Below are 23,665 nucleotides of genomic sequence, written 5' to 3' on the forward strand. Positions count from 1 at the left end.
GAGTGTGTAAAGCAGTAATCAGAGCAAAGAAACTAGAATATAAAACATGTTTTCACTTATTTCACCTTTTTTGTTAAGTACATAACTCCACATGTGTTCATTCATAGTTTTGATGCCTTCAGTGAGAATCTACCAACGTAAATAGTCATGAAAATAAAGAAAACACGTTGAATGAGAAGGTGCGTCCAAACTTTTGGCCTGTACTGTATATGTATGGATGTATATTTTTTTTTTCCTTTTGTTTGTTTCTTTTTATTGGGGTCTAGGTTTGGGGATTGTTTGAGCTGTTTCTTTTGTAACTATTTGAGAACGTGGTTATTGCTCATGTTCTAATTCCAATAAACAAAGTAAAAAAAAATTACAGCGAATGAGTAAGTGACTGTTTTGCACCCGGTGTTATTGGGGCAGAGGGAACAAAGCAAGTTCTTTAGGAACCTATGAGCAGGACGTCTCTTCATTGGAAAATTGTTGCTTGGTCTTAGGAGATGTTAGGGAAGGCCACCGGTCACCTGGTCCGGCAGATTGACCCGGATGGTTCTCTGATCGGAGTGTCCCGGCTGGCGGACTCGGATAGGCTGCAACCCGCTGGGTGTGGTTCTAAAGCGACCCGGACGATGGCCGTGGAGCCGAGCCAAGTACAGGCCCACCGACTTCACCCTCACACACATCACAACCGGCAGGAAGTCACCAAAGATAGGTATACACAAACACACAATTCAATTCTGCCTCTGTGTTGTATGAAGGTTTTTGTGTTTGTGTGGGTTACTGACGAGTATTTGTGTGTGTCTGATTGTGCAGAACTGACTACAACAGACTTCATGAATTATAAGGGTACATACACAGAGAAAATGGGTGGGGCTCTACACGCTGAAATGGGAGGAGCCAGGATGCAGGCAGAGGGGCGGGGCTCCTCTCAGCTCCAGTCGTCTTTTGGAAAACTGCGCAAGGAGGTGGTGAACGTGCGAATGCTGCTGGACAGCTCTGAAGACCGGTCAGTAAAACACACACACACACACACACACTGCAGCACACTGTGTGTGTGTGTGTGTGTGTTTAGGTGTGTAACTTTGACCTCTGTTGTTCTGTAGGCTGGTGGATTTGCACCACCCCTTGGTTCAGCAGACAGGTTCTCAGTTGGGTTCTGTTTCTGGCCGTCCTGAAACAGAGGATCATCACCTCCTCTCCCTGCTCCATAATGTTCTCCGGCCTGCAGCGTGGAACCTGCTCCGCTGTTCTCAGAGCCCTGGGCAGCAGGAGCATACAGGTACAGAACGTTCAACTCATGAACAATTTCCACATTCTAACCCTAATAAACATACAAAAACCAACACATACATTCTAACACGCAAACACTAACATGCAAACACACTTACATTAACACACACAACACCAATACAGGGAGTGCAGAATTATTAGGCAAGTTGTATTTTTGAGGAATAATTTTATTATTGAACAACAACCATGTTCTCAATGAACCCAAAAAACTCATATCAAAGCTGAATGTTTTTGGAAGTAGTTTTTATCTATTTTAGGGGGATATCTGTGTGTGCAGGTGACTATTACTGTGCATAATTATTAGGCAAATGAACAAAAAACAAATATATACCCATTTCAATTACACTCAAGGACACTCAACATTTACATTTACATTTACAGCATTTATCAGACGCCCTTTTCCAGAGCAACTTAAAATCAGTATTTAAAGGGACAGCCCCCCTGTAGCAACTCAAGGTTAGGTGTCTTGCTCAGAGACACAATGGTAGTAAGTGGGATTCGAACCCGGGTCTTCTGGTTCATAGGCGAGCGTGTTACCCACTAGGTTACTACCAGCCTGCCATCCATGGATTCTGTCAGTGTTTTGATCTGTTCACCATCAACATTGCGTGCAGCAGCAACCACAGCCTCCCAGACACTGTTCAGAGAGGTGTACTGTTTTCCCTCCTTGTAAATCTCACATTTGATGATGGACCACAGGTTCTCAATGGGGTTCAGATCAGGTAAACAAGGAGGCCATGTCATTAGTTTTTCTTCTTTTATACCCTTTCTTGCCAGCCACGCTGTGGAGTACTTGGACGCGTGTGATGGAGCATTGTCCTGCATGAAAATCATGTTTTTCTTGAAGGATGCAGACTTCTTCCTGTAGGACTGGGAGTTGAGCTTGACTCCATCCTCAACCCAAAAAGGCCCCACAAGCTCATCTTTGATGATACCAGCCCAAACCAATACTCCACCTCCACCTTGCCGTCTGAGTCGGACTGGAGCTCTCTGCCCTTTACCAATCCAGCCACGGGCCCATCCATCTGGCCCATCAAGACTCACTCTCATTTCATCAGTCCATAAAACCTTAGAAAAATCAGTCTTGAGATATTTCTTGGCCCAGTCTTGACGTTTCAGCTTGTGTGTCTCGTTCAGTGGTGGTCGTTTTTCAGCCTTTCTTACCTTGGCCATGTCTCTGAGTATTGCACACCTTGTGCTTTTGGGCACTCCAGTGATGTTGCAGCTCTGAAATATGGCCAAACTGGTGGCAAGTGGCATCTTGGCAGCTGCACGCTTGACTTTTCTCAGTTCATGGGCAGTTATTTTGTGCCTTGGTTTTTCCACACGCTTCTTGCGACCCTGTTGACTATTTTGAATGGAACGCTTGATTGTTCGATGATCACGCTTCAGAAGCTTTGCAATTTTAAGAGTGCTGCATCCCTCTGCAAGATATCTCACTATTTTTGACTTTTCTGATCCTGTCAAGTCCTTCTTTTGACCCATTTTGCCAAAGGAAAGGAAGTGCCTAATAATTATGCACACCTGATATAGGGTGTTGATGTCATTAGACCACACCCCTTCTCATTACAGAGATGCACATCACCTAATATGCTTAATTGGTTGTAGGCTTTCGAGCCTATACAGCTTGAGTAAGACAACATGCATGAAAGAGGATGATGTGGACAAAATACTCATTTGCCTAATAATTCTGCACTCCCTGTACACAAACGCTAACACACAAATACTAACACACAAACACTAACATGCAAACACACAAACAGCAATACACAAACGCTAACACCACCAACACTAACATGCAAACACACTAACATTAACACACAAACACTAACATGCAGACACACTTACATTAACACCCACAAACACCAATACACTAACAGTAACACACAAATACTAACACACAAACACTAACATGCAAACACCCTAACATGAACACACAAACACCAATACACAACGCTAACATACAAATACTAACCACGCAAAACACACTAACATTAACACACAAACACTAACATGCAACACACAAACGCTAACACACCGATACTAACACACAAACAGTAATATGCAAACACACTAACATTAACACACACAAACACTAACACAAACACACACAATACTAACACGCACAACTAACATGCAAACACAAACTCTACCATACAATGCTAACACACACAACATTCTAACACGCAAAAACGAACACATAAACTCACTAACATTAACACACACAAACACATAGAGAGTTACATAGACACTCCTCAAAATTCTGCTGTTTTACTGTTCTGTAATGTTTGTGGATTTGTTTTAACAACCTGGTGTGTTTTGTTTGTGTGTGTTCTCAGGTCAGTGTGAGTGAGAGCACATCGGTACAGCTGGACAGTGACGTTTCCATGGAGATCCCTCCCAACACTGTTCTGGCCTACAGTGTCATTGACCTCCTCATCAAAGAAAATGGCAACTATGGTGAGTGTGTGTTGTTGGTGTGACATATTTATTTGTGTCTCTGCACATATTTATTTTGTGTGTGTGCAGAGTTTTGCCTTCAGCCTGAAGTTCAGGGTGGATTTGCATCTGGGAGAACCTCCCGCCGCTCTTGGGTGGATGAGGTGGACCATGGGGATGGTGCAAGGGTGGAGCCAGACCAGGAGATACATGGGGCAGGAATTCCACTCGTGAACATACAGCAGCGTACGAGTAACTTTACGTTTATTAGGGAATGGATGTGTGTATTTTTGTTCATTCATCATGTGTTTGTGTGTGTGTAGAGTTAATGCAGGTTAAGATAGACTTGCAGCACCTGTGTTGTCTTGTGGACTCAACCCGGTCAGATCTGCTCCACCTGCTGACTTCCCTCCTGCCTGACCATGTCCTCTCTCTGGACTGCGGCTGGAGGAAAAGGTGAGTGACAGCTCTGGACCAATCACATCCCCCCGTTATTATTAAGCAGGAAGTAGAACTGTGACATCCTTTCTCTCCTAGTTGGATGATTTATGTTCAGGTGACCCAACCTGCCTACAGTCTGCATCAACCAGCAGCTCCCAGAATGGCTCAACCAATGAGGGATCCTCGAGTCCGAATGCCCCCTCAATCAGGGCCATGCATCTGCTTGTAAGCGCCCTAGAGGGTATGTAGCAATCACATGACCAGATCCTTACTGACCAATCAGCATCTTTGTAGTACAGGAGCAAATAAGTGTTTTATTTTATTCCATCCTGTTTCTCAGTGGGAAGAATTCACAGTGTGTGTGTGTGTGTGTGTTTGTGTGTTCAGAGCTCCCTCCCAACTGTTTAGATCAGTTGGTCTCATGCTGTTCCGACGGGCTTCTGTCCTCCATCAATCAGCTGGTAATTTACACTCATAACGTACTCACACACAAACACACACACACTCAATGACTCGTGTGTGTTTCCAGGTAGCCGCTCTGCTGGGATCTCAGATCCTCCATGTCGATGAGCTGCCACCACATCTGCAGAGTGCGGAGTTTTTGCTCCGGGCGGAGCAGCTGCTGGACTCGGCGGGCGTGGCGCTGAAGCGAGAGATGGGCGGCGTGTGGGCGGAGTCTCAGGACACCCCGGGACCTGCGCCCTCTGCTGCTGTGTGTTGCTGTCCATGGGTTGAACTGCCTGAGCAGCACGGGGACATTCCCTGTGCCATTGTAACCACTCAGGGTAGCAGAACAACTCAACAAATGATGATGATGGACGATGGTGACGATGCCAATGTTCCAGAAGTTCAGCAGATGCTTGCAGAACTGTTCCATGTTGAGAATTTTGCATTCTGATGTTCTTTATTCCTCATCTGTGTGTGATGTGATGATATTTCAGAACTTTTGTCATGTATTGTAAGACCGTACCAGTATTTCATATCAGTAATATCTTATAAAACCTGTAATAAGACCTGGTATCTTCTCTATCATCATATTAAGGATTTCATTTTTAATCCAACACACAAGAAAACTGGCACTGATGCTTCTGTGATGAGATGAATGGCATCATCATTTATTGTTTTTTGGGGGTCCTTTTCACCACATTAGATAAGAACTGAAAACATTTAAACTGAAAACAAATGTGAAAAGCAGGCAGCAGGAAGTGATGAGCGGACAGAACACAAAGAATAGACAACAATGTTGACATTAAAAACTACGACACAAAGGATCATGGGAAGAAAAGGCTGTACTATACTGTACTGTACTAAACTAACGGTCCCATAAAGAAAGCAGAACAGCTGAATCGGGTTTAGAGGGACTTTTACAGGTTCTGATTTACTCAGCTGGTAATGCTGATTATTTCCCCATAAAGAATCTCTATTAATGATAATATCTAGTGGAGTGGAGATCTCCTGTATTAAAAACATGATAGCGATGATGAGCTCTGTGCAGGATACTCAGTTGTTCTTGATTGAAATAACACTGTTTGGAACATTCATATTTTAAACACACACACAGACACACACCATCTCCAGTTTGGCCGTACTGATGTGACTAGAAATGTTTGATACAAAATTTCCCGTAATAAAATAAATTAAGATCCGGCTTGAGTAGAAAGTCCCGGGGTTTGGGGGTTTGGCATCCCGTGGGTGTGGCCAGGAACTGAGAGGGGCTGCTTACACACAGGTTCAGAAGACCCAGTTGACGGGGACCCACTGTGGCTGGGAGCCGAGCTGCTGGACGGCGTCCTGCAGCGCCTCGAACGCGGCGTCCAGGTTGTTGTTGACGATGGCCAGATCGAAGTAGTGCCTGTAGGTTCTCTGAATGCGGGCGCTCTCGTCCACCGTCTTCTTCAGATCCACGTCCTGATGGGGAAACCCGCGTCACAGACTCAGCGCAGACACACACACACACACACTCACACAGTCGGACGGATTCGGGACTCACTGTCAGCTGTTTCCTGCTGAGTCCAGCGTCCAGTGCAGCCTGATGCATCGACTTCAGCGTCTCAAAGTCAGGGGCCGCGATGAAGACAACGAACGGCATGAACTCGCCCGTCCTCACCAGCTTCAGGGCCTGGAGACAGACAGAGAGAGACGTCATGATCAGGACTTGTGAAGACAGCGTCCGAATTCATAACTTGGCTCTGACTGGTCGAGATCTGACTCAGCACTTTATTTCTCGGTTCTGCGCTTGGTGTCTCTCCGGTTCCTCACCTGTGGGTTGACATCCAGAATACAGGTGCGTCCAGTCTTAGCCACCTCATGAATGGACTCCATCTTGGTTCCGTACAGGTTGCCGTCGTACTCACCGTGCTCCAGGTAGCGCCCCGCCCGAATGTCCATCTCCATCTCCATCCGACTCACAAACCGATACGAGTGTCCATCCCTGTCGTCGTCACGTGGCCGCCGAGATGTGACTGACATCAGGAGAGAGTGAGTGTAAGGGTGGCTCTCTGTGTGTGTGTGTGTGTGTGTGTGTGTGTGTTCATGCTTACAGGGAACTGTTGTTCCGAATTGCGCCGGGTGCTGCAAAACCAGACGGTTTTTCAGGCTCCGTCTGCCCACCCCCTGAGCGCCAATCAGAACCATGGTCTTCCTTTGGAACGGTGGCATCCTGGCCACCTCCTCGTAAATCTGAAGCTCATGCCTGTCGAACTCTGCAACCAACAATGGAGGCTCCGGTCAGCTAATCAGAAAGGCCGGCAGAAAACCTGAACCCTGGACCGATCCGAAAGCGGACTCACCTGCGTTCCTGGCCGTCAGGTACATCATCTTCTTCTTCTTTTTCCCTGATACTGTCCCACACAGCACTGCTGAGGAGGACAGGAGAACGTTTCAGCTCCAGAGGCCTTCAGATGGAACGTCTTACAGTGGTCCTAAAAAGGACTCTGCGTGTGGGTGTTTGTTTACCTGACCCATCCCAGTCTTTTGGGACAAACGCTTTCCTCTTTTCTTCTAGAAACTGACTGGGGATCAGACCTGTAGCCCCGCCCACAACATGGCAAGCCTGGCAGGAGAGAAACACGAAGGTGCATTTAAAACAACATGAACAGGATCCACCAATGACATCGCAAGGCTCACCTGCCACCAGTTCAGATCCTCCCTGTTCACAATCTGAAGGACGTCCCCCCGGGAGAATGCTAGCCCCGCCTCCTTACACGGGATTAAATTGTCATTGGCTGGATTGTAGTCAAAGTGTGGCTTTACATACACCTGGAAGAGGGACAACAGATACACACTAACACCATGTGTCTGGGCAGTGTGTGTGTGTGTGTGTGTGTGTGTGTGTGAGTGTGAGTGTGTGTGTACCTGTGGAGGTGAGGGTGTGTCTCTGTAACTGGGCAGGATCTTCAGGGTGATCGCTCCACTGATCTCCTTCAGAAGATCCTGTAACTCGGTCGGATTGTTCCCCACGTCCCGCCCATTCACTTCCTTTATGATGTCACCTACATGCAGGAGACCCTGCCTGTCAATCATGCCGCCGTGGAGAATCCGTGCGATGATCAGATCGTCCTTCTCCACACGGAATGTCACGCCCTGAACAGGAACACACACAGTCTGTTTGATTAAACAGTGGTGACCACTAGAGGGAGCAGTCAGATCATTTTTATATTTCCAAAATAAGGGAATTTTACAATTAATGCAGTAATGAACACACACACACACACACACACACACCAGTGGTTCTCCAGCCTTCTTGCGAATGCCGATCATCCTCACAGCATCCGCCTGCATGAGAGCGCTGTTCACCAGTGCCTCATTGGTAGCTTCTGGTGGAGGCGGGGCTTCGTAGCACTTCGTAGCCACCATATCATGAGCTTCCAGGAGTGACTGAGGGGGAGGACGCAATGTTATTACAGGCTGTAATGACCCCGCTCCTACCAGCAGCACCACCTGGTTTATTATTCATGATGATGATGAAGATGATGATGAAATTCACACCTGGAAGTGTGGCTCCTGCAGGATCCTGGACAATTCCGCTGCACTGTCATCGCGGTTGCTCAGGCCAGTGATGTCACCTAGGATCTCAGTAACGAGTTCCACGTTGTTCTCCTGCACCGCCTCCAGCTTCACGTCCTCTAGACGCTCATGAGCCTGCAAGAACGCACACATTCACACACACTTCACTTTACGTGCACATTCTCACTTTGTGTGTGTGTGTGTGTGTGTGTGTGTAAGTGTGTGTCACCTTCGCCAGTGAGCGCACAATGGGACTCTCCATAATTCCTCGAAGGAAGATCAGGTCAAGGTCTTGGCTTCCAGCGGACGAGGGGAACTCCCCCAAATTATCCAACACCTGCTGCATCGCTGCAGACACACACGTACACACACCCCACACACACACATACACCATTAACACTGATTTATGGTTTCTAGAAAGACTCCTGAACTCACCTGAACTGGCGAATTTTAATGTAGAACGTGTGGAACAGCGAAACCTTCCATCATAAAGACAACGTTCAATCACCTTCTGTGCTGGTGAAACCATTGTGGGTCTAACTTCTCTAATCCGGGGCCTCGGATGGTGCGTTTCTCTCGGATGAACGGGTAGGACGCTCTCATTTACTACGTCGATGGAACTGGGCATTGCTACTTCGGACTTTCCTGCCAATCCCTGGCTGCAGCTCACACTGCACTGCATCTGTGACCTGACATGAACATCCCGGGGTATTCCAGCGCTGACAGAAGAGGATGGGTTCTCCGCTCGATCGCTCACTGTGTGTGTTCGTAAAGTTCTGCTGGGTAAACAGCCTGGACCTTCTCAAGAGTGACCATCGTACACTCAAACACTCACTGAAAACCACAGGCAGCATGTGTGAGGCTGCCAGTTTGATCCTAGAACATGGCAAGAGAAACCTACCGATGTGGAACTCACATTCTGCCCACATCAACATAATCCCACAATCCCCTGCTGCATGTGTCGAGAGCTCAGTGTAGACCCCGCCCCTCCAACACACACAAGCACACATTTTATATAATCGGCACTAAGTGCGTCTCACACATCTCTCTCTCTCTCTCTCTCTGAAGTTCTGCCGGGTGGTATGACTGGTGTGTCAGAAGTGGTGGATCTGTAAGAGGATCTGGCCCTCTACCCCTAATCCTGCCAACCCCCCAGCCCGAGTCTGCATGCTGTAAATCCCAATGGGATTATAATCCCGTACGGAAGCACAGCGGCCCAGGATCGACCACCAGACCAGGCACATGAATTATATTGAAGATGTTATAAACACACACTCACCTGTCCCTACGATTGTACACACCATCAATCCAACAGCTCAGTAGTGTGATCCTAAAAACACACACAAAACAAACACATAAATGAAAGAAAAACCTAATGGAAGCAAAATAATAAATGAATTACAAGATAACACTGCCTCTAGGCTACAACGTTTCTGTATTACAGTCCATCACACAACTGTGTCTCCAACACAGACAAAGCGCTACTAAACACACACGCACACACTCTGCCCCTGGTACTCTTCACGGCAAACCTCTTATTGTTCTAGAGCAGCACTGAGGCTTACTGTTCTCATCAGCAAAGGAACAGTTTACTGCAACACACACAGACATGCACACACATCACACCAAATAACCCCACATTATCACTATAACTCCATCATCACATTTTCATGCCATGCCAACCAACATTCCCACCATCCCTCAATCACCCCATCATTTCATCATCACATTACTCCACAGCACAGTCATTAAACATCACCACTATCCCTCCATCATCATCTCATTATCACATCACTCCACAACTCCAACCAACATCCCCACCATCCCTCCATCACCCCATCCTCACGTTACTCCACAGCACAGTCATTGAACATCACCACTATCCCTCCATCATCATCATCTCATTATCACATCACTCCACAACTCCAACCAACATCCCCACCATCCCTCCATCACCCCATCCTCACATTACTCCACAGCACAGTCATTGAACATCACCACTATCCTTCCATCATCATCATCTCATTATCACAGCACTCCACAACTCCAACCAACATCCCCAGCATCCCTCCATCACCCCATGAAGTCATCATGACATTACTCCACAGCAGTCAAGCAACATCCCCACTATACCTTCATCATCATCTCATTATCATATCACCCCACAGCAGTCATTCAGCATCCTCACTATGCCTCCATCACCCCATCAAGTCATCATCACATTACTCCATATCACAATCATTCAACATCGCCACTATCACCCCATCATCATCATCTCACTTTCAAATCAGTCCATCACCATTACTCTACATCACCACTCCAGTTATAAGATAACTTCACTGATTAAATTAACTCAAATAATATTTTGTACTTTTACTTGTTTTACTTCAGGTTTACGTCTTAGTTCTACTATTCAATACATCATGACATCTTTTATTTTAAATGACCTCCGAGTCTGAAGACATTCTGCACATATAAACCTGAAACCGAGCCCCTCCCACCTCCTTTGTTGCCAGGCAGCCTGAAGGAGAACCGTTTGTTTTGTGACTATCACTTCAGTTAAACAGTAAGTAAAGGACTCGAAGCCTCAATTTGACCCTATGATATCTGTCACACAAGCACACCCACACAGTGCTGTCCCACTGAGAACGTCTGGAGCGTGTTTTACTCACGTTGGCTGTCGGTTGCAACTGAAGAGGCTGAAGATATGGGAATGGGGGGGAGGGAGAGACCAAGCGCCAGACACACACACACCGGTCATATGTAGGTCATACTGTGCCCCACAAGCACCCCAGCATAAGAGGATTGGTTCACTCAACCACAAATAATAATGACAGAACAATAATTATTATGACAATATTTTATCGTTATGGACTAAATTCTGTCTCTAGTTCTCTCTCTTAAGCACACATTCACAGCTCATTCCTGTTTTTGAGTGTGGAGTACCGTGTGTGACATAACCCACTCTGTCACATGACTTCGCTCGTCTTTCTCTCCCCCCTCTCCTTCAGGGCCTTGCGTATTTGTGTATTTGTGTGTGTGTGTGTGTGTGGTGCAAGTACAGAGTCTAAATGAGGTCACTGTTGGAAATGAAGTAAAAATATCTCAGGGACGAGTGTGTCTGCACTGGGACAGCTGATCTGAGATCTGATCTGGTCTGAATTCAAAGATCATCTATTATAAATGTAGATCTCAGTTCAGCAGATTAGTTCCTGTAAGATTCTGTGCTGGAAGGGGTGGAAGTTCAGGGTCATGGTCAGATATCAGTGCTGCAAAGACAAAAACATCTTTAACATAATTTTTTTTAAACAGTTTTAAAAACATTTGTAAATGCATATGAGGACACGTTGGGGTTAAAGGTCCCGGAAGGATCCTGCAGCATCTCCCTCTAACCCAATCTTAATGCCTCTGGCCTGGCCTGTGGTCAGTGAACCATCTGGCCACCAGGTCATTGGGGCATGACCAAAAGTGCATACACGCTCTACACACACACACACACACACACACACACACACATATGTATAGCTGTATGCGTGCGTGTGTGTGTGTATGTGTTGTATGTGTGTGTGTGGTGTGTGTGTGTGTGTGTGCATATGTGTGTAGATATAATACCGAATTTTTAATTGCAGACGGTCGTCGATATCTGAAGAAAATAAATTAATAATCCAGCGTCCAGAGAAACGATTTCATCCCGGAGCGTCTCCTGTCCGCACCACCACCTCCTTTTCTCCTTCTTCTCCCCTCCTTCCGTCCGGAGCGGAGCGGAAACTTACCGCCGAGCCGCTGAAGGACGCACTGGGTCGGCCGGTCCTGCACAGTGTCCCGGTTCCGATTCAAACCTCCACTGTCCCGGAGCTCGGCGTCACGTGGTGACATCAGATCTGCCGGACACGCCCCTCTGCGTGACGCCAGACAGAGCTGGCCAATCAGCGCGCCAAACAGTAGAACAGTAACAATAAAAAAATAATAACGATAAATAAATGTACTGAGGTGTATGCATGTTTTAATATCCATTGTCAACTTGGAACATCACAAATGTTGTTCTATTGAAAAGGCGGGGAACTGGGGCTGCAGAACCCGGTGGAACCCGGATCTCTGGTTCCACCTGACCCCATAAAGCAGCGCACCACATACCATCCAGATTAAATTTTGTACTTTTTTATGCTGTAATTAATTTTCTGCAAATGGAACTGAAATAAGAGCCATTATAGAAAGTTTTAATGTACACATTTTATAAGATGATGGAAGGGAATTATTGTTATTATTATTTACTAATGTTAATTCCAAGGTTTGATATTCTTTAATTATATTCATATCTGTATGAAATCACACAGTTGTGGATTGCAGGAGTGACGTAGATAATTTCAGAATACACAGAATTTCAGCAGTCTCACGTACAGATGGAAATTATTTTATGCTGTTTTTTATATATATACAATTTTGTACGTCATTAAAAAAACGAAACCAAGATTCGGCTCCTACATTTGAGGTTTTTATCTTTATCCAGAAAAATAGTTAAATCCATTCATTTATTTACTGTGCAGTGTGAAGAGCAAACTGCAGATTATGTCACCTTTGACCCCTAATGTAAAGCCCCTCCTTTCCCTACGGAGGTGTGTGTCGTCTTGTTCACATCCATCCACACAATGGTGCTTTACTCTCTTTATTGTCACACACACACACAAAAAAAAAAATCACACTGCTAAACAGTTCAGGAGCTTCAGGAAACACTGGACTGATCAGGATGAGAAGTTTGTGCTGCAGGTCAGAAGGTCAGATGTCACCAGAGAAGCATCTCGTCATATCTAAGAGTGAGACGGAAATTCAGCATTTTAAAATTCAATTTTCACCTCCTTCGCGCGTCCAATTTAAATCCCGCCTCTGACCTGCCCGGTGGGCGGGGTCTGCCCTGTGGGTGGAGCATTGGCTCCTCCAGCAGCAGATCTTTGACCAGCGAGTCCGAACCTGACCTCTTCCCATACCTGGGAGGAGATAAAACGCACAAACTGAACACACACAACCGAATAATAATAATCAAGAATAAATGAGCCCTAACAATAATAACCCACACACTCACAAACACACACGCACATACCCCCACATATAACATACACAGGTTTATAAATTGTCTTTAGTAGGGTGGTAGTAGCCTAGTGGGTAACACACTCGCCTTTGAACCAGAAGACCCGGGTTCAAATCCCACTTACTACCATTGTGTCCCTGAGCAAGACACTTAACCCTGAGTGTCTCCAGGGGGGGACTGTCCCTGTAACTACTGATTGTAAGTCGCTCTGGATCAGGGCGTCTGGTAAATGCCGTAAATGTAAATGTCTTTACTCTGGAATATTAAAATAAACAAATATAACACGTGCATAACATAACAGTTGCCACCAATAATGCGCTCTGATTGGCCTCACCGCTGCCGCGTGATCAGGTTGATGTAGTGGCGCAGCGTGGCGTAGTACTTGCTCAGCTCCTCCGCCGGCGCGCCCGCTCCCGGGTCGTCGGGTTTAGTCGGGTACCCGCGGGTCCCCGCGCCAGGCACAGCAGCGCCAGCCACACGGCGCAGCACGCGTACGGGACGCATCGCACGATCCACGGCACAGCTTAAAATCTGCCAGGAACGTCTGGACCCACTAGAACCCGCGCAGAAGGGTGGCGTGGAGCGTAACTCGCTGTGGATCTGGGTTCCTGCTGCTGCCGCCGCCGCTGAGGTGGCATTCTGTCCAAGCACCAAGGTCTCTGCCTTAAATACTAACCCTAAGCAGGAGACGTCAACATTGCGTGTGTGTGTGTGTGTCTGTGTGTGTGCATGTGTATTACTGATTGGACATTTAAGGTTCTGATATTGAAAACCAGAATGGAACCATCATCAGCTTCATCATCATCATCATCAGGGAGCCACACTGCAGATTAATTATTTATAGTGTTTTATTGGTTAAGAGCAGAATTTGGACACAGCATCCTGAAGCCACACAACATAACATACAACTCAACATACACACACAACTTCACTATTTGTGTGTTCAGGTTCTCTGCTGAAATAGGAATCTCATTCCAGTAGCGATGGACTGGAGGTGTCAGGTCTTGCTTTTGGGGTTTTAAAAGAGCAGCTGGAGAGTTCTGGAGAAACACACACACAGACGGTTTAACAGCCCATTTGTGCTTCAATTGATGCTCATTATAAGTCTTTAAATGAAGCACAGGCAGGGAGCAGTGGGTCTCCTGGCTGAGGTGAAAGGTGCGTCTGGACATTTTAAATCTGCACTGCAGCCTTATTAATATTCATGGAAAGTGTGTGTGTGTGTGTGTGTGTGTGTGTGTGTGTGTTAGTGTGCATGTGTGAATCGTGGCCGTGTATATTTGTGTTTTCAATTTGACAAATTTATCATCTAATGTAACACTGACCATGCTCACCCCCACACACGCACACACACACACACTTTTTCTCACACTCTCTCAGATGCACAATTCACAGACATTCATTTCAGCTTAAGTGCCCTGGCTGTGTGCTTCCTGTGTAAAGTTAATGGCTTTTTAAATGTGTGATAAAAGCAGCATCCACAGTCAAACCATTCAAGGCACTTTAATTTATTACACACACAGTTAACAGATCTCAGGACACACACACAATCCTGACTCATATTCTTTATGATTCTTTTTTCCCTGATGGTTCTGTTCTTTCTCATGTAGTTGAGTAGTTTAGTAACAACTCCTCTTGTAAGTCGCTTTGGATAAAAGCGTCTGCTAAATAAAGTAAAGTAAAGTAAAGTAAAGCAATCTCCACTATTCCTGTATGTTCACCAACATACTCTTTCACTCACTCAATCCATCACTCACTCCTTCACTCACTCAACCCGTCACTAACTCCGTCACTCCCCCACTCAACCCCTCACTAAATCACGTAAACAATACCTCACTCAGTCACTCCGTCATTTACTCAGTCACTCCCTCACTCACTCCGTCACTCCCCTCTCAACCCCTCACTAAATCACATAAACAATACCTCACTCATCACTCCCTCACTTACTCAGTCATTCCCTCACTCACTCCGTCACTCCCCCTCTCAACCCCTCACTAAATCACATAAACAATACCTCACTCATCACTCCCTCACTTACTCAGTCATTCCCTCACTCACTCCGTCACTCCCCCTCTCAACCCCTCACTAAATCACGTAAACAATACCTCACTCATCACTCCCTCACTTACTCAGTCATTCCCTCACTCCCTCACTCACTCCGTCACTCCCCCACTCAACCCCTCACTAACTCACGTAAACAATACCTCACTCATCACTCCCTCACTTACTCAGTCATTCCCTCACTCACTCCGTCACTCCCCCACTCAACCCCTCACTAAATCACGTAAACAATACCTCACTCATCACTCCCTCACTTACTCAGTCATTCCCTCACTCACTCCGTCACTCCCCCACTCAACCCCTCACTAAATCACGTAAACAATACCTCACTCATCACTCCCTCACTTACTCAGTCATTCCCTCACTCACTCCATCACTCCCCCTCTCAACCCCTCACTAGCTCATGTAAACCAATACCTCACTCATCACTCCCTCCCTCACTCCATCATTCTTTCACTCAACCCCTTACTCACTCCCTCAATCAACCCCTCACTCACTCCTTCACTCACTATCTCACTAAACACATCAATCACTCAGTCTTTTTTTTCACTCAACCCCTTACTTTCTCCCTCACTCAGTCATTCCCTCACTCAACCACTCACTCACTCAGTAACTCACTCTGTCACTCCCCACTCAACCCCTCACTAACTCACGTAAACAATACCTCACTCATCACTCCCTCACTTACTCAGTCATTCCCTCACTCACTCCGTCACTCCCCCACTCAACCCCTCACTAAATCACGTAAACAATACCTCACTCATCACTCCCTCACTTACTCAGTCATTCCCTCACTCACTCCGTCACTCCCCCACTCAACCCCTCACTAAATCACGTAAACAATACCTCACTCATCACTCCCTCACTTACTCAGTCATTCCCTCACTCACTCCATCACTCCCCCTCTCAACCCCTCACTAACTCATGTAAACCAATACCTCACTCATCACTCCCTCCCTCACTCCATCATTCTTTCACTCAACCCCTTACTCACTCCCTCAATCAACCCCTCACTCACTCCTTCACTCACTATCTCACTAAACACATCAATCACTCAGTCTTTTTTTTCTCACTCAACCCCTTACTTTCTCCCTCACTCAGTCATTCCCTCACTCAACCACTCACTCACTCAGTAACTCACTCTGTCACTCCTCTACTCAACCCCTCACCTAACTCCTTCAACCCCATAACTCACTCCCTCACTCCATCATCCTTTCACTCAATCCCTCAAACCCTCCCTCACTCAATCCCTAACTTACTCACTCACTCAGTAACTCCCTCACACAACCCCTCACTCGCCAAGTAACTCCCTCACACAACCCCTCACTCACTCAGTAACTCCCTCACACACCAAGTAACTCCCTCACACAACCCCTCACTCACCAAGTAACTCCCTCACACAACCCTCACTCACCAAGTAACTCCCTCACACAACCCCTCACTCACTCAGTAACTCCCTCACACAACCCCTCACTCACCAAGTAACTCCCTCACACAACCCCGCACTCACCAAGTAACTCCCTCACACAACCCCTCACTCACCAAGTAACTCCCTCACACAACCCCTCACTCACCAAGTAACTCTCTCACACAACCCCTCACTCACCAAGTAACTCCCTCACACAACCCCTCACTCACTCAGTAACTCCCTCACACAACCCCTCACTCACCAAGTAACTCCCTCACACAACCCCTCACTCACTCAGTAACTCCCTCACACAACCCTTCACTCACCAAGTAACTCCCTCACACAACCCCTCACTCGAACTCCTAACTCATCACTCAGTAACTCCCTCACACAACCCCTCACTCACTCAGTAACTCCCTCACACAACCCCTCACTCACCAAGTACTCTCTCACACAACCCTTCACTCACCAAGTAACTCCCTCACACAACCCCTCACTCACTCAGTAACTCCCTCACACAACCCCTCACTCACTCAGTAACTCCCTCACACAACCCCTCACTCACTCAGTAACTCCTTCACACAACCCCTCACTCACCAAGTAACTCCCTCACACAACCCCTCACTCACCAAGTAACTCCCTCACACAACCCCGCACTCACCAAGTAACTCCCTCACACAACCCCTCACTCACCAAGTAACTCCCTCACACAACCCCTCACTCACCAAGTAACTCCCTCACACAACCCCTCACTCACTCAGTAACTCCCTCACACAACCCCTCACTCACCAAGTAACTCTCTCACACAACCCTTCACTCACCAAGTAACTCCCTCACACAACCCCTCACTCACTCAGTAACTCCCTCACACAACCCTCACTCACTCAGTAACTCCCTCACACAACCCCTCACTCACTCAGTAACTCCCTCACACAACCCCTCACTCACCAAGTAACTCTCTCACACAACCCTTCACTCACCAAGTAACTCCCTCACACAACCCCTCACTCACTCAGTAACTCCCTCACACAACCCCTCACTCACTCAGTAACTCCCTCACACAACCCCTCACTCACCAAGTAACTCCCTCACACAACCCCTCACTCACCAAGTAACTCCCTCACACAACCCCTCACTCACTCAGTAACTGCCTCACTATCCTTAAACACTTAATCCTGTTACTTAGGGTCACACCTGCCAGAGCCCGGGGACACCGGCCAAGGACTCATTTACATTTACATTTACAGCATTTATCAGACGCCCTTATCCAGAGCGACTTACAATCAGTAGTTACAGGGACAGTCCCCCCCTGGAGCAATTTTAGGGTTAAGTGTCTTGCTCAAGGACACAATGGTAGTAAGTGGAATTCGAACCCGGGTCTTCTGGTTCATAGGCGAGTGTCTAACCCACTAGGCCACAGGACTCACCCATAGCAGGGTGCCACACGCACACATACACGCACACAACAGTCACTTACACCTTCACATCTACCATTTAGAGTTTCTAATCCACCTAGTGTACATGTGATTGGACATCGGGAGAAAACCCCTCCAGGGTGGAAGCATCTTAGTGGGTAAAACAGGACCAGAAAAACCACAAAGTCCCAGGTTCAAACCCCACTTACTAATATCATGTCCCTGAGCAAGACACTTAACCCTGAGTGTCTCCAGGGGGGACTGTCCCTGTAACTACAGATTGTAAATTGCTCTGGATAAGGGTGTCTTGTAAACGATGTAAATGCAAATCCCTGCCTACTGCATGCAAAATCACACGGAATTATATAGAATTTAAATTCATTTTACATATATAGTAACTCGTTGAAGCAATCTATTATTCTAAAATACTTTTTGTTTTTTTGCTGTTTCAGATTAAAGGAGGGCAGATTGGAACACTGCCGCCCCCTGGTGGCCTCATTTGAAATCTGCTCATTTGAGTCAACATTCAGTTCCACATTCAGCTGGTTTTGCCGTGTCCAGTTCTTCTGATGCTGAGGCCAGCAGTGGTGTTGACAAGCTGTCAAGCAGAAGACGCCCCACATCGGTCAGTAGACTGAAGGCTCTGGTTTTCCTCGAGTGTGGTCTTCTGGGTTGTGGTAATATGAGATGATCTTTACATGTTTAAGTCATCTCATCATCATCTTGAGGCAACTGAGAGAAGATGAAAACCTATTATTTCAGCTAAAACCTATTATATCAGCTATTATTTCAGCTTTAAAATCTTAAGATTACTTTGTGGAAATAAGTGTGTTCACATTTTTTTTAATTATTTATAGCAAGAACAGAAAATAATAATAATAATAAAAAAGTTCATTCAATGAATCAATCTGCCTGTCAATTTTGTTCCTCTCATTTAGCGTCATAGTCTATTCAGACTTAGTATTGGGTTCATCAAGGAAAATAAAAATTTTGAGAAAACTCGGAGGCGGTGCCGGTGCATCAGCCATACCAGGAAACACCAGCGCGGCGGTTTCATTTTCACTCAGTGAGCAGCGAGATGGAGATATAACGGAACACGCATCAGTGCAGAATAAGTAAACACATGAAGAAACACATACACGGCGACATTAAGCGAACAGAATAATTGGTTCAACCTTCTCTTCATCCCATTAGTCACGCCAGCTGCCACTCAAACTGGTGGGCGTTAACTTTAACTCGCCGGACTTTCATTGGCTGTGGGAAGTCGGAGTCAGTCACGTGGGTGTGTGCACGAGAGGTCGCCAGACTCGATCACGTGACTGTGTGCAGCGGCGGTCCAGCTCGGGTTTTTTTCGCGTTACTACTATTATTATATGATTATTATTGGTGGCGGTGGTATAATAATGTCATCGCAAATGAGCGACGCCAAGGATGGACTCTTTGAAGCCCACGTGAGTACTGCTGCAGTGGACAGAAATGTGGACCACGCACCAAAGCTAACGGCTAACCGCTAATGCTGCACATGACAAGAGGTGTTTACATTTCATATTTATCTCATATTCATCTCCATCCGCCTATCAAGAACACTCGTTTAAACAGGTACTTATGAAACAAATTTGCCGTAATAACTACAATTATTATTGTTATTAATTGTGGCAACATACAATTCCTGTATACATAGAACAACTAATTACACCAGAAAAATCTCCTCCACTGTCCTCAAAGAGACATTTTTGGTGTGCAGGAGGTTATTGGATGTTCTGTGTTGGGTGGGGTTCTGGTCTGGAGGAGGTTATTGGATGTTCTGTGTTGGGTGGGGTTCTGGTCTGGAGGAGGTTCTTTGATGTTCTGTTTGGGGGTGGGGTTCTGGTCTGCAGGAGGTTATTGGATATTCTGTGTTGGGTGGGGTTCTGGTCTGGAGGAGGTTATTGGATGTTCTGTGTTTGGGTGGAATTCTGGTCTAGAGGAGGTTCTTTGATGCTAGTGGGTGTTCTGTGTTGGGGTGGAGTTCTGGTCTGGAGGATGTTATTTGATGTTCTGTGTTGAGGTGGGGTTTTGGTCTGGAGGAGGTTATTGGATGTTCTGTGTTGGGTGGGGTTCTGGTCTGGAGGAGGTTCTTTGATGTTCTGTTTGGGGTTGGGGTTCTGGTCTGCAGGAGGTTATTGGATATTCTGTGTTGGGTGGGGTTCTGGTCTGGAGGAGGTTATTGGATATTCTGTGTTTGGGTGGGGTTTTGGTCTGGAGGAGGTTATTGGATGTTCTGTGTTGGGTGGGGTTCTGGTCTGGAGGAGGTTCTTTGATGTTCTGTTTGGGGTTGGGGTTCTGGTCTGCAGGAGGTTATTGGATATTCTGTGTTGGTGTGGGATTCTGGTTGGAGAATGTTATTGGATGTTAGGGGCAGTGGTGGCCTAGCGGTTAAGGAAACTGCCCCGTAATCAGAAGGTTGCCGGTTCGAATCCCGATCTCTCAAGGTGCCACTGAGGTGCCACTGAGCAAAGCACCGTCCCCACACACTGCTCCCCGGGTGCCTGCCATGGCTGCCCACTGCTCACTCAGGGTGATGGGTTAAATGCAGAGGACAAATTTCACTGTGTGCACTGTGTGCTGTGCATCACATGTGACAATCACTTCACTTTTTCACTTTTTATTTATATTATGGATGTTCTGTGTTTTGGTAGGGTTCGGGTCTGGAGGAGGTTATTTGATGTTAATGGGTGTTCTGTGTATGGGTGGGGTTCTGGTCTGGAAGAGGTTTTGGATGTTCTGTGTCAGGGTGGAGTTCTGGTCTGGAGGAGGTTATTTGATGTTAGTAGGTGTTCTGTGTTGGGGTGGAGTTCTGGTCTGGACTAGGTTATTTGATGTTCTGTGTTGGGGTGGAGTTGTGGTCTGGAGAAGGTTATTGGATGTTATTGGGTGTTCTGTGTTGGGGTGGAGTTATGGTCTGGAGAAGGTTATTGGATGTTATTGGGTGTTCTGTGTTGGGGTGGAGTTATGGTCTGGACTAGGTTATTTGATGTTCTGTGTTGGGGTGGAGTTGTGGTCTGGAGGAGGTTATTGGATCTTCTGTGTTGGGGTGTAGTTCTGGTCTGGAGAAGATTATTGGATGTTCTGGTCTGGAGGAGGTTATTTGATGTTAATAGGTGTTCTGTGTATGGGTGGGGTTCTGGTCTGGAGGAGGTTATTGGATGTTCTGTGTAGGGGTGGGGTTCTGGTCTGGAGGTTATTGGTGTTATAAATGTGTGTGTGTTACAGCTTGTCTGAAGACCTGTCGGTGTTTTGAGATGCTGTGTGCTCCATGGCGGAGGAACACGCCGCAGCGCCTCAGTGTGGCCCTCCTGCTGGTGGGTCTGTGCTGGGGCTTCATGCTGCTGCACTACACCCTGACTCGCCCGCAGAACCAGTCCAGCACTGAACTGCGCAGGCAGATCCTGGAGCTCAGCCGCCGCTACGTCAAAGCCCTAAACGAGGAGAACCATGACCCCTCTGGACCTCAGGGCACCTCCATGGCTGGATATGGTGAGGCTGTGTGTATGTGTGTGTGTGTGTAGTAGTGGTTGTAGTCTAGTTGGTAAGAGACCCTACAATGAACCAGAAGACTACAAAGTCCCAGGTTCAAACCCCACTGAGCGAGACGCTTAACCCTGAGTGTCTCCAGTGGGTGACTGTCCCTGTAACTACTGATTGTAAGGCGCTCTGTATAAGGGCGTCTGGTAAACCGGGCAGAAACAGCCTTTGGGGCAGTGGTGGCCTAGCGATTAAGGAAGTGGCCCCGTAATCAGAAGGTTTGAATCCCGACCCGCCAAGGTGCCACTGAGGTGCCACTGAGCAAAGCACCGTCCCACACACTGCTCCTCAATTTTTTTTGCCTTAATGTAAATGTGTGTGTTGCCCTCAAACTGATCTTGACGCGGATGCCTTGCAGCGGATCTGAAACGTACTATTGCTGTTCTCCTGGATGACATCCTGAACCGTCTGGGGAAGCTGGAGGGCCACGTGGAAGCTGTGGTCAACGCCTCCTTCCTCAACACCTCCCATCCAGCAGGAGGCGCCCTCATGTCTTCACCTGCCACCTTACAGAAGCTTATAAGAAAGGACACGGCCGTCAGCCACCCTGAAGCATCCAACTACCACAAAGTCACGATGCCCCACCCACCACAGCGTACACGCAGGCCTCGCCCGGAGAGATAGGTGTGCGGTGTGTGTGATGGACTGTACCGCCAGTAGTGCTTTATAATGAAGAAGCTACACATGTAGCTGTCACTGCTTCATTTTTTGTTTATTTTGCCTTTGGGTTCTAAGCTTCTAATGCGGGAGTGTTTTGTTTTTGGGGAACATATCTGACAAAAAGGGGTGTGCAATTTGTCATAGAAATGAGACTGATGAGAGTTGATGAATGTTCCGAGTCAAATACAGTTTCTGTGCCACTTATGAAGAAAATGCCAACAATGTGCATGTGTGAGTTGTTATAAAAATGTTTTACATGCCATTGACCGCAATGTGAATAGACTTTTTTGATCATATTTGAAGTTTTTTATTTAATATATTAAGGAATGTTTCAGTGCAAAATCCAGTCATCTTTAAAGATTTACAGCAAATTTTATTTTGAACACTTTTACCCACAGATTGTTTTGATCCCTGTACGAAGCACTGTCAATTTTATCCATTATATGCTTTTTATATCCTTTTAAAATATATTTTTAAATTTCCTTTCATTATCACGATATTTAAATGAGCTTTAACATAAAAAAAGAACCCAGATTCATTCTCCACGATCAACATTCATGTGAAAGTTCATTACCCTAGTGCCCTTCAGGTTTCTATGCGGTACGTCACAGCTACTCTCGCGAGATATAGCGTGACTGTATTGGAATTCTCGCGAGGTTTGGGGGTAGCCACCATTTGCCGTACTGACTGTAGTAGATCCAGCGGTCTCTTTGCGTTTCTGTATCGGTGTAAAGAGTTAAAAATGAATGGCAATCGGCTCCTCTTCCGCCTGTTTTCTTCCTATTAAACACGCTTTTAGTGTCCCGCGCTGTGTTAGTTACTCTGAATGACTCGCGTATGCTACGGTAATGCTCTATGGGTCTGAATAACTGACGGTCTTAATACTAGATATAATAACTACATTCATGTTCTATCGGCTCATTTACTAATATAATAAAAGACTTTATGGCGTATATTTATATCAGAAGTAAGTAAACAAGACCAAGAATTAGCAGCAGCAGCAGAAGTGACCGGAAGCGCCGTACAGGGGGCGGGGCAACCGGAGCTCTCTTCTGATTGGTACAGAAAAGACTGTCCAGAGCACACATTGACCCGCCTCCCAGCCCGACCTCTGACCTTCAGCAGTTGTTGTCCCGTTCCTTTCTGCTGTAGCTAGTACTCTGAGGGATTTCATGACTATGTTACGGGTGTCAAAGCACGTGATTTTAATTCTATGGAGTGAGAGGTGACTGTTATTGTGAAACACTTTGCGTGGACACAACGCAATGTGTCCTCTGCGTTTTTCCTTGTGTCCTTTTATGAACTTTTACACCC

General features: G+C 46.5%; 4 protein-coding genes and 1 long non-coding RNA gene across 12 annotated transcripts; 3 read left to right on the plus strand and 2 right to left on the minus strand.

Moving 5' to 3' along the window:
* Positions 1-582: 582 nt before the first annotated feature.
* LOC114797366 (uncharacterized) lies at positions 583-1,139 on the plus strand. The gene is made up of 3 exons (XR_003750850.1): positions 583-697; positions 799-991; positions 1,089-1,139. It is a non-coding gene; the product is annotated as an uncharacterized LOC114797366 (long non-coding RNA).
* A 17-nt stretch (positions 1,140-1,156) lies between these two features.
* Positions 1,157-4,384, plus strand: LOC114796797 (gasdermin-E-like). The gene is made up of 5 exons (XM_028991287.1): positions 1,157-1,264; positions 3,615-3,735; positions 3,805-3,960; positions 4,038-4,170; positions 4,252-4,384. The coding sequence occupies exons 1-5, from the start codon at positions 1,196-1,198 to the stop codon at positions 4,382-4,384; spliced, it is 612 nt and encodes a 203-aa protein (XP_028847120.1). The 5' UTR covers positions 1,157-1,195.
* Positions 4,385-5,244: 860 nt separating this feature from the next.
* On the minus strand, positions 5,245-12,041 carry LOC114797252 (MAGUK p55 subfamily member 6-like). 5 transcript variants are annotated; one of them, XM_028992027.1, is made up of 13 exons: positions 11,934-12,041; positions 9,440-9,490; positions 8,390-8,508; positions 8,143-8,295; positions 7,879-8,031; positions 7,510-7,737; positions 7,282-7,413; positions 7,111-7,207; positions 6,945-7,013; positions 6,696-6,857; positions 6,415-6,617; positions 6,146-6,274; positions 5,245-6,063 (listed from the first exon to the last, which is right to left on the minus strand). In XM_028992027.1, exons 2-13 carry the CDS (start codon positions 9,462-9,464, stop codon positions 5,887-5,889), a joined length of 1,647 nt encoding a protein of 548 aa, XP_028847860.1. In that variant the 5' UTR covers positions 9,465-9,490; positions 11,934-12,041; the 3' UTR covers positions 5,245-5,886. The 5 variants fall into 5 exon arrangements, with proteins under 5 accessions (XP_028847860.1, XP_028847864.1, XP_028847859.1 ...); XM_028992031.1 differs by having other exon boundaries at positions 6,945-7,010; positions 11,773-12,022; XM_028992026.1 differs by having other exon boundaries at positions 11,773-12,021.
* Positions 12,042-12,915: 874 nt separating this feature from the next.
* LOC114796798 (pro-neuropeptide Y-like) lies at positions 12,916-16,492 on the minus strand. Its single transcript, XM_028991288.1, is given in 5 exon segments — positions 12,916-12,965; positions 13,047-13,142; positions 13,578-13,692; positions 13,695-13,766; positions 16,474-16,492. Coding segments are annotated over 5 exon segments (327 nt in total). The 3' UTR covers positions 12,916-12,940.
* Positions 16,493-19,419: 2,927 nt separating this feature from the next.
* Positions 19,420-23,154, plus strand: LOC114797034 (coiled-coil domain-containing protein 126-like). 4 transcript variants are annotated; one of them, XM_028991638.1, is made up of 4 exons: positions 19,420-19,578; positions 19,710-19,726; positions 21,380-21,643; positions 22,050-23,154. In XM_028991638.1, exons 3-4 carry the CDS (start codon positions 21,409-21,411, stop codon positions 22,313-22,315), a joined length of 501 nt encoding a protein of 166 aa, XP_028847471.1. In that variant the 5' UTR covers positions 19,420-19,578; positions 19,710-19,726; positions 21,380-21,408; the 3' UTR covers positions 22,316-23,154. The 4 variants fall into 4 exon arrangements, with proteins under 4 accessions (XP_028847471.1, XP_028847469.1, XP_028847468.1 ...); XM_028991636.1 differs by having other exon boundaries at positions 19,420-19,726; XM_028991635.1 differs by lacking the exon at positions 19,710-19,726 and having other exon boundaries at positions 19,420-19,659.
* Positions 23,155-23,665: the final 511 nt, after the last annotated feature.

Source organism: Denticeps clupeoides, chromosome 9 (assembly GCF_900700375.1).
Source record: "Denticeps clupeoides chromosome 9, fDenClu1.1, whole genome shotgun sequence".
In the NCBI taxonomy this organism is placed as follows: Eukaryota; Metazoa; Chordata; class Actinopteri; order Clupeiformes; family Denticipitidae; genus Denticeps; species Denticeps clupeoides.

Coding starts and splice junctions, on each gene's coding strand:
- LOC114797252 (XM_028992027.1), bottom strand. CDS start 9,464: ATGGTGTGTACAATCGTAGGGACAG. Junction 7,014..7,110: donor AAAAGACTGGGATGGGTCAG/GTAAACAAACAC, acceptor TGTCCTCCTCAG/CAGTGCTGTGTGGGACAGTA. Junction 6,064..6,145: donor TCAGCAGGAAACAGCTGACA/GTGAGTCCCGAA, acceptor TTTCCCCATCAG/GACGTGGATCTGAAGAAGAC.
- LOC114797034 (XM_028991635.1), top strand. Junction 21,644..22,049: donor CACCTCCATGGCTGGATATG/GTGAGGCTGTGT, acceptor GATGCCTTGCAG/CGGATCTGAAACGTACTATT.
- LOC114796797 (XM_028991287.1), top strand. CDS start 1,196: ATGTTCTCCGGCCTGCAGCGTGGAACCTGCTCCGCTGTTCTCAGAGCC. Junction 3,736..3,804: donor CAAAGAAAATGGCAACTATG/GTGAGTGTGTGT, acceptor GTGTGTGTGCAG/AGTTTTGCCTTCAGCCTGAA. Junction 3,961..4,037: donor ACTCGTGAACATACAGCAGC/GTACGAGTAACT, acceptor GTGTGTGTGTAG/AGTTAATGCAGGTTAAGATA.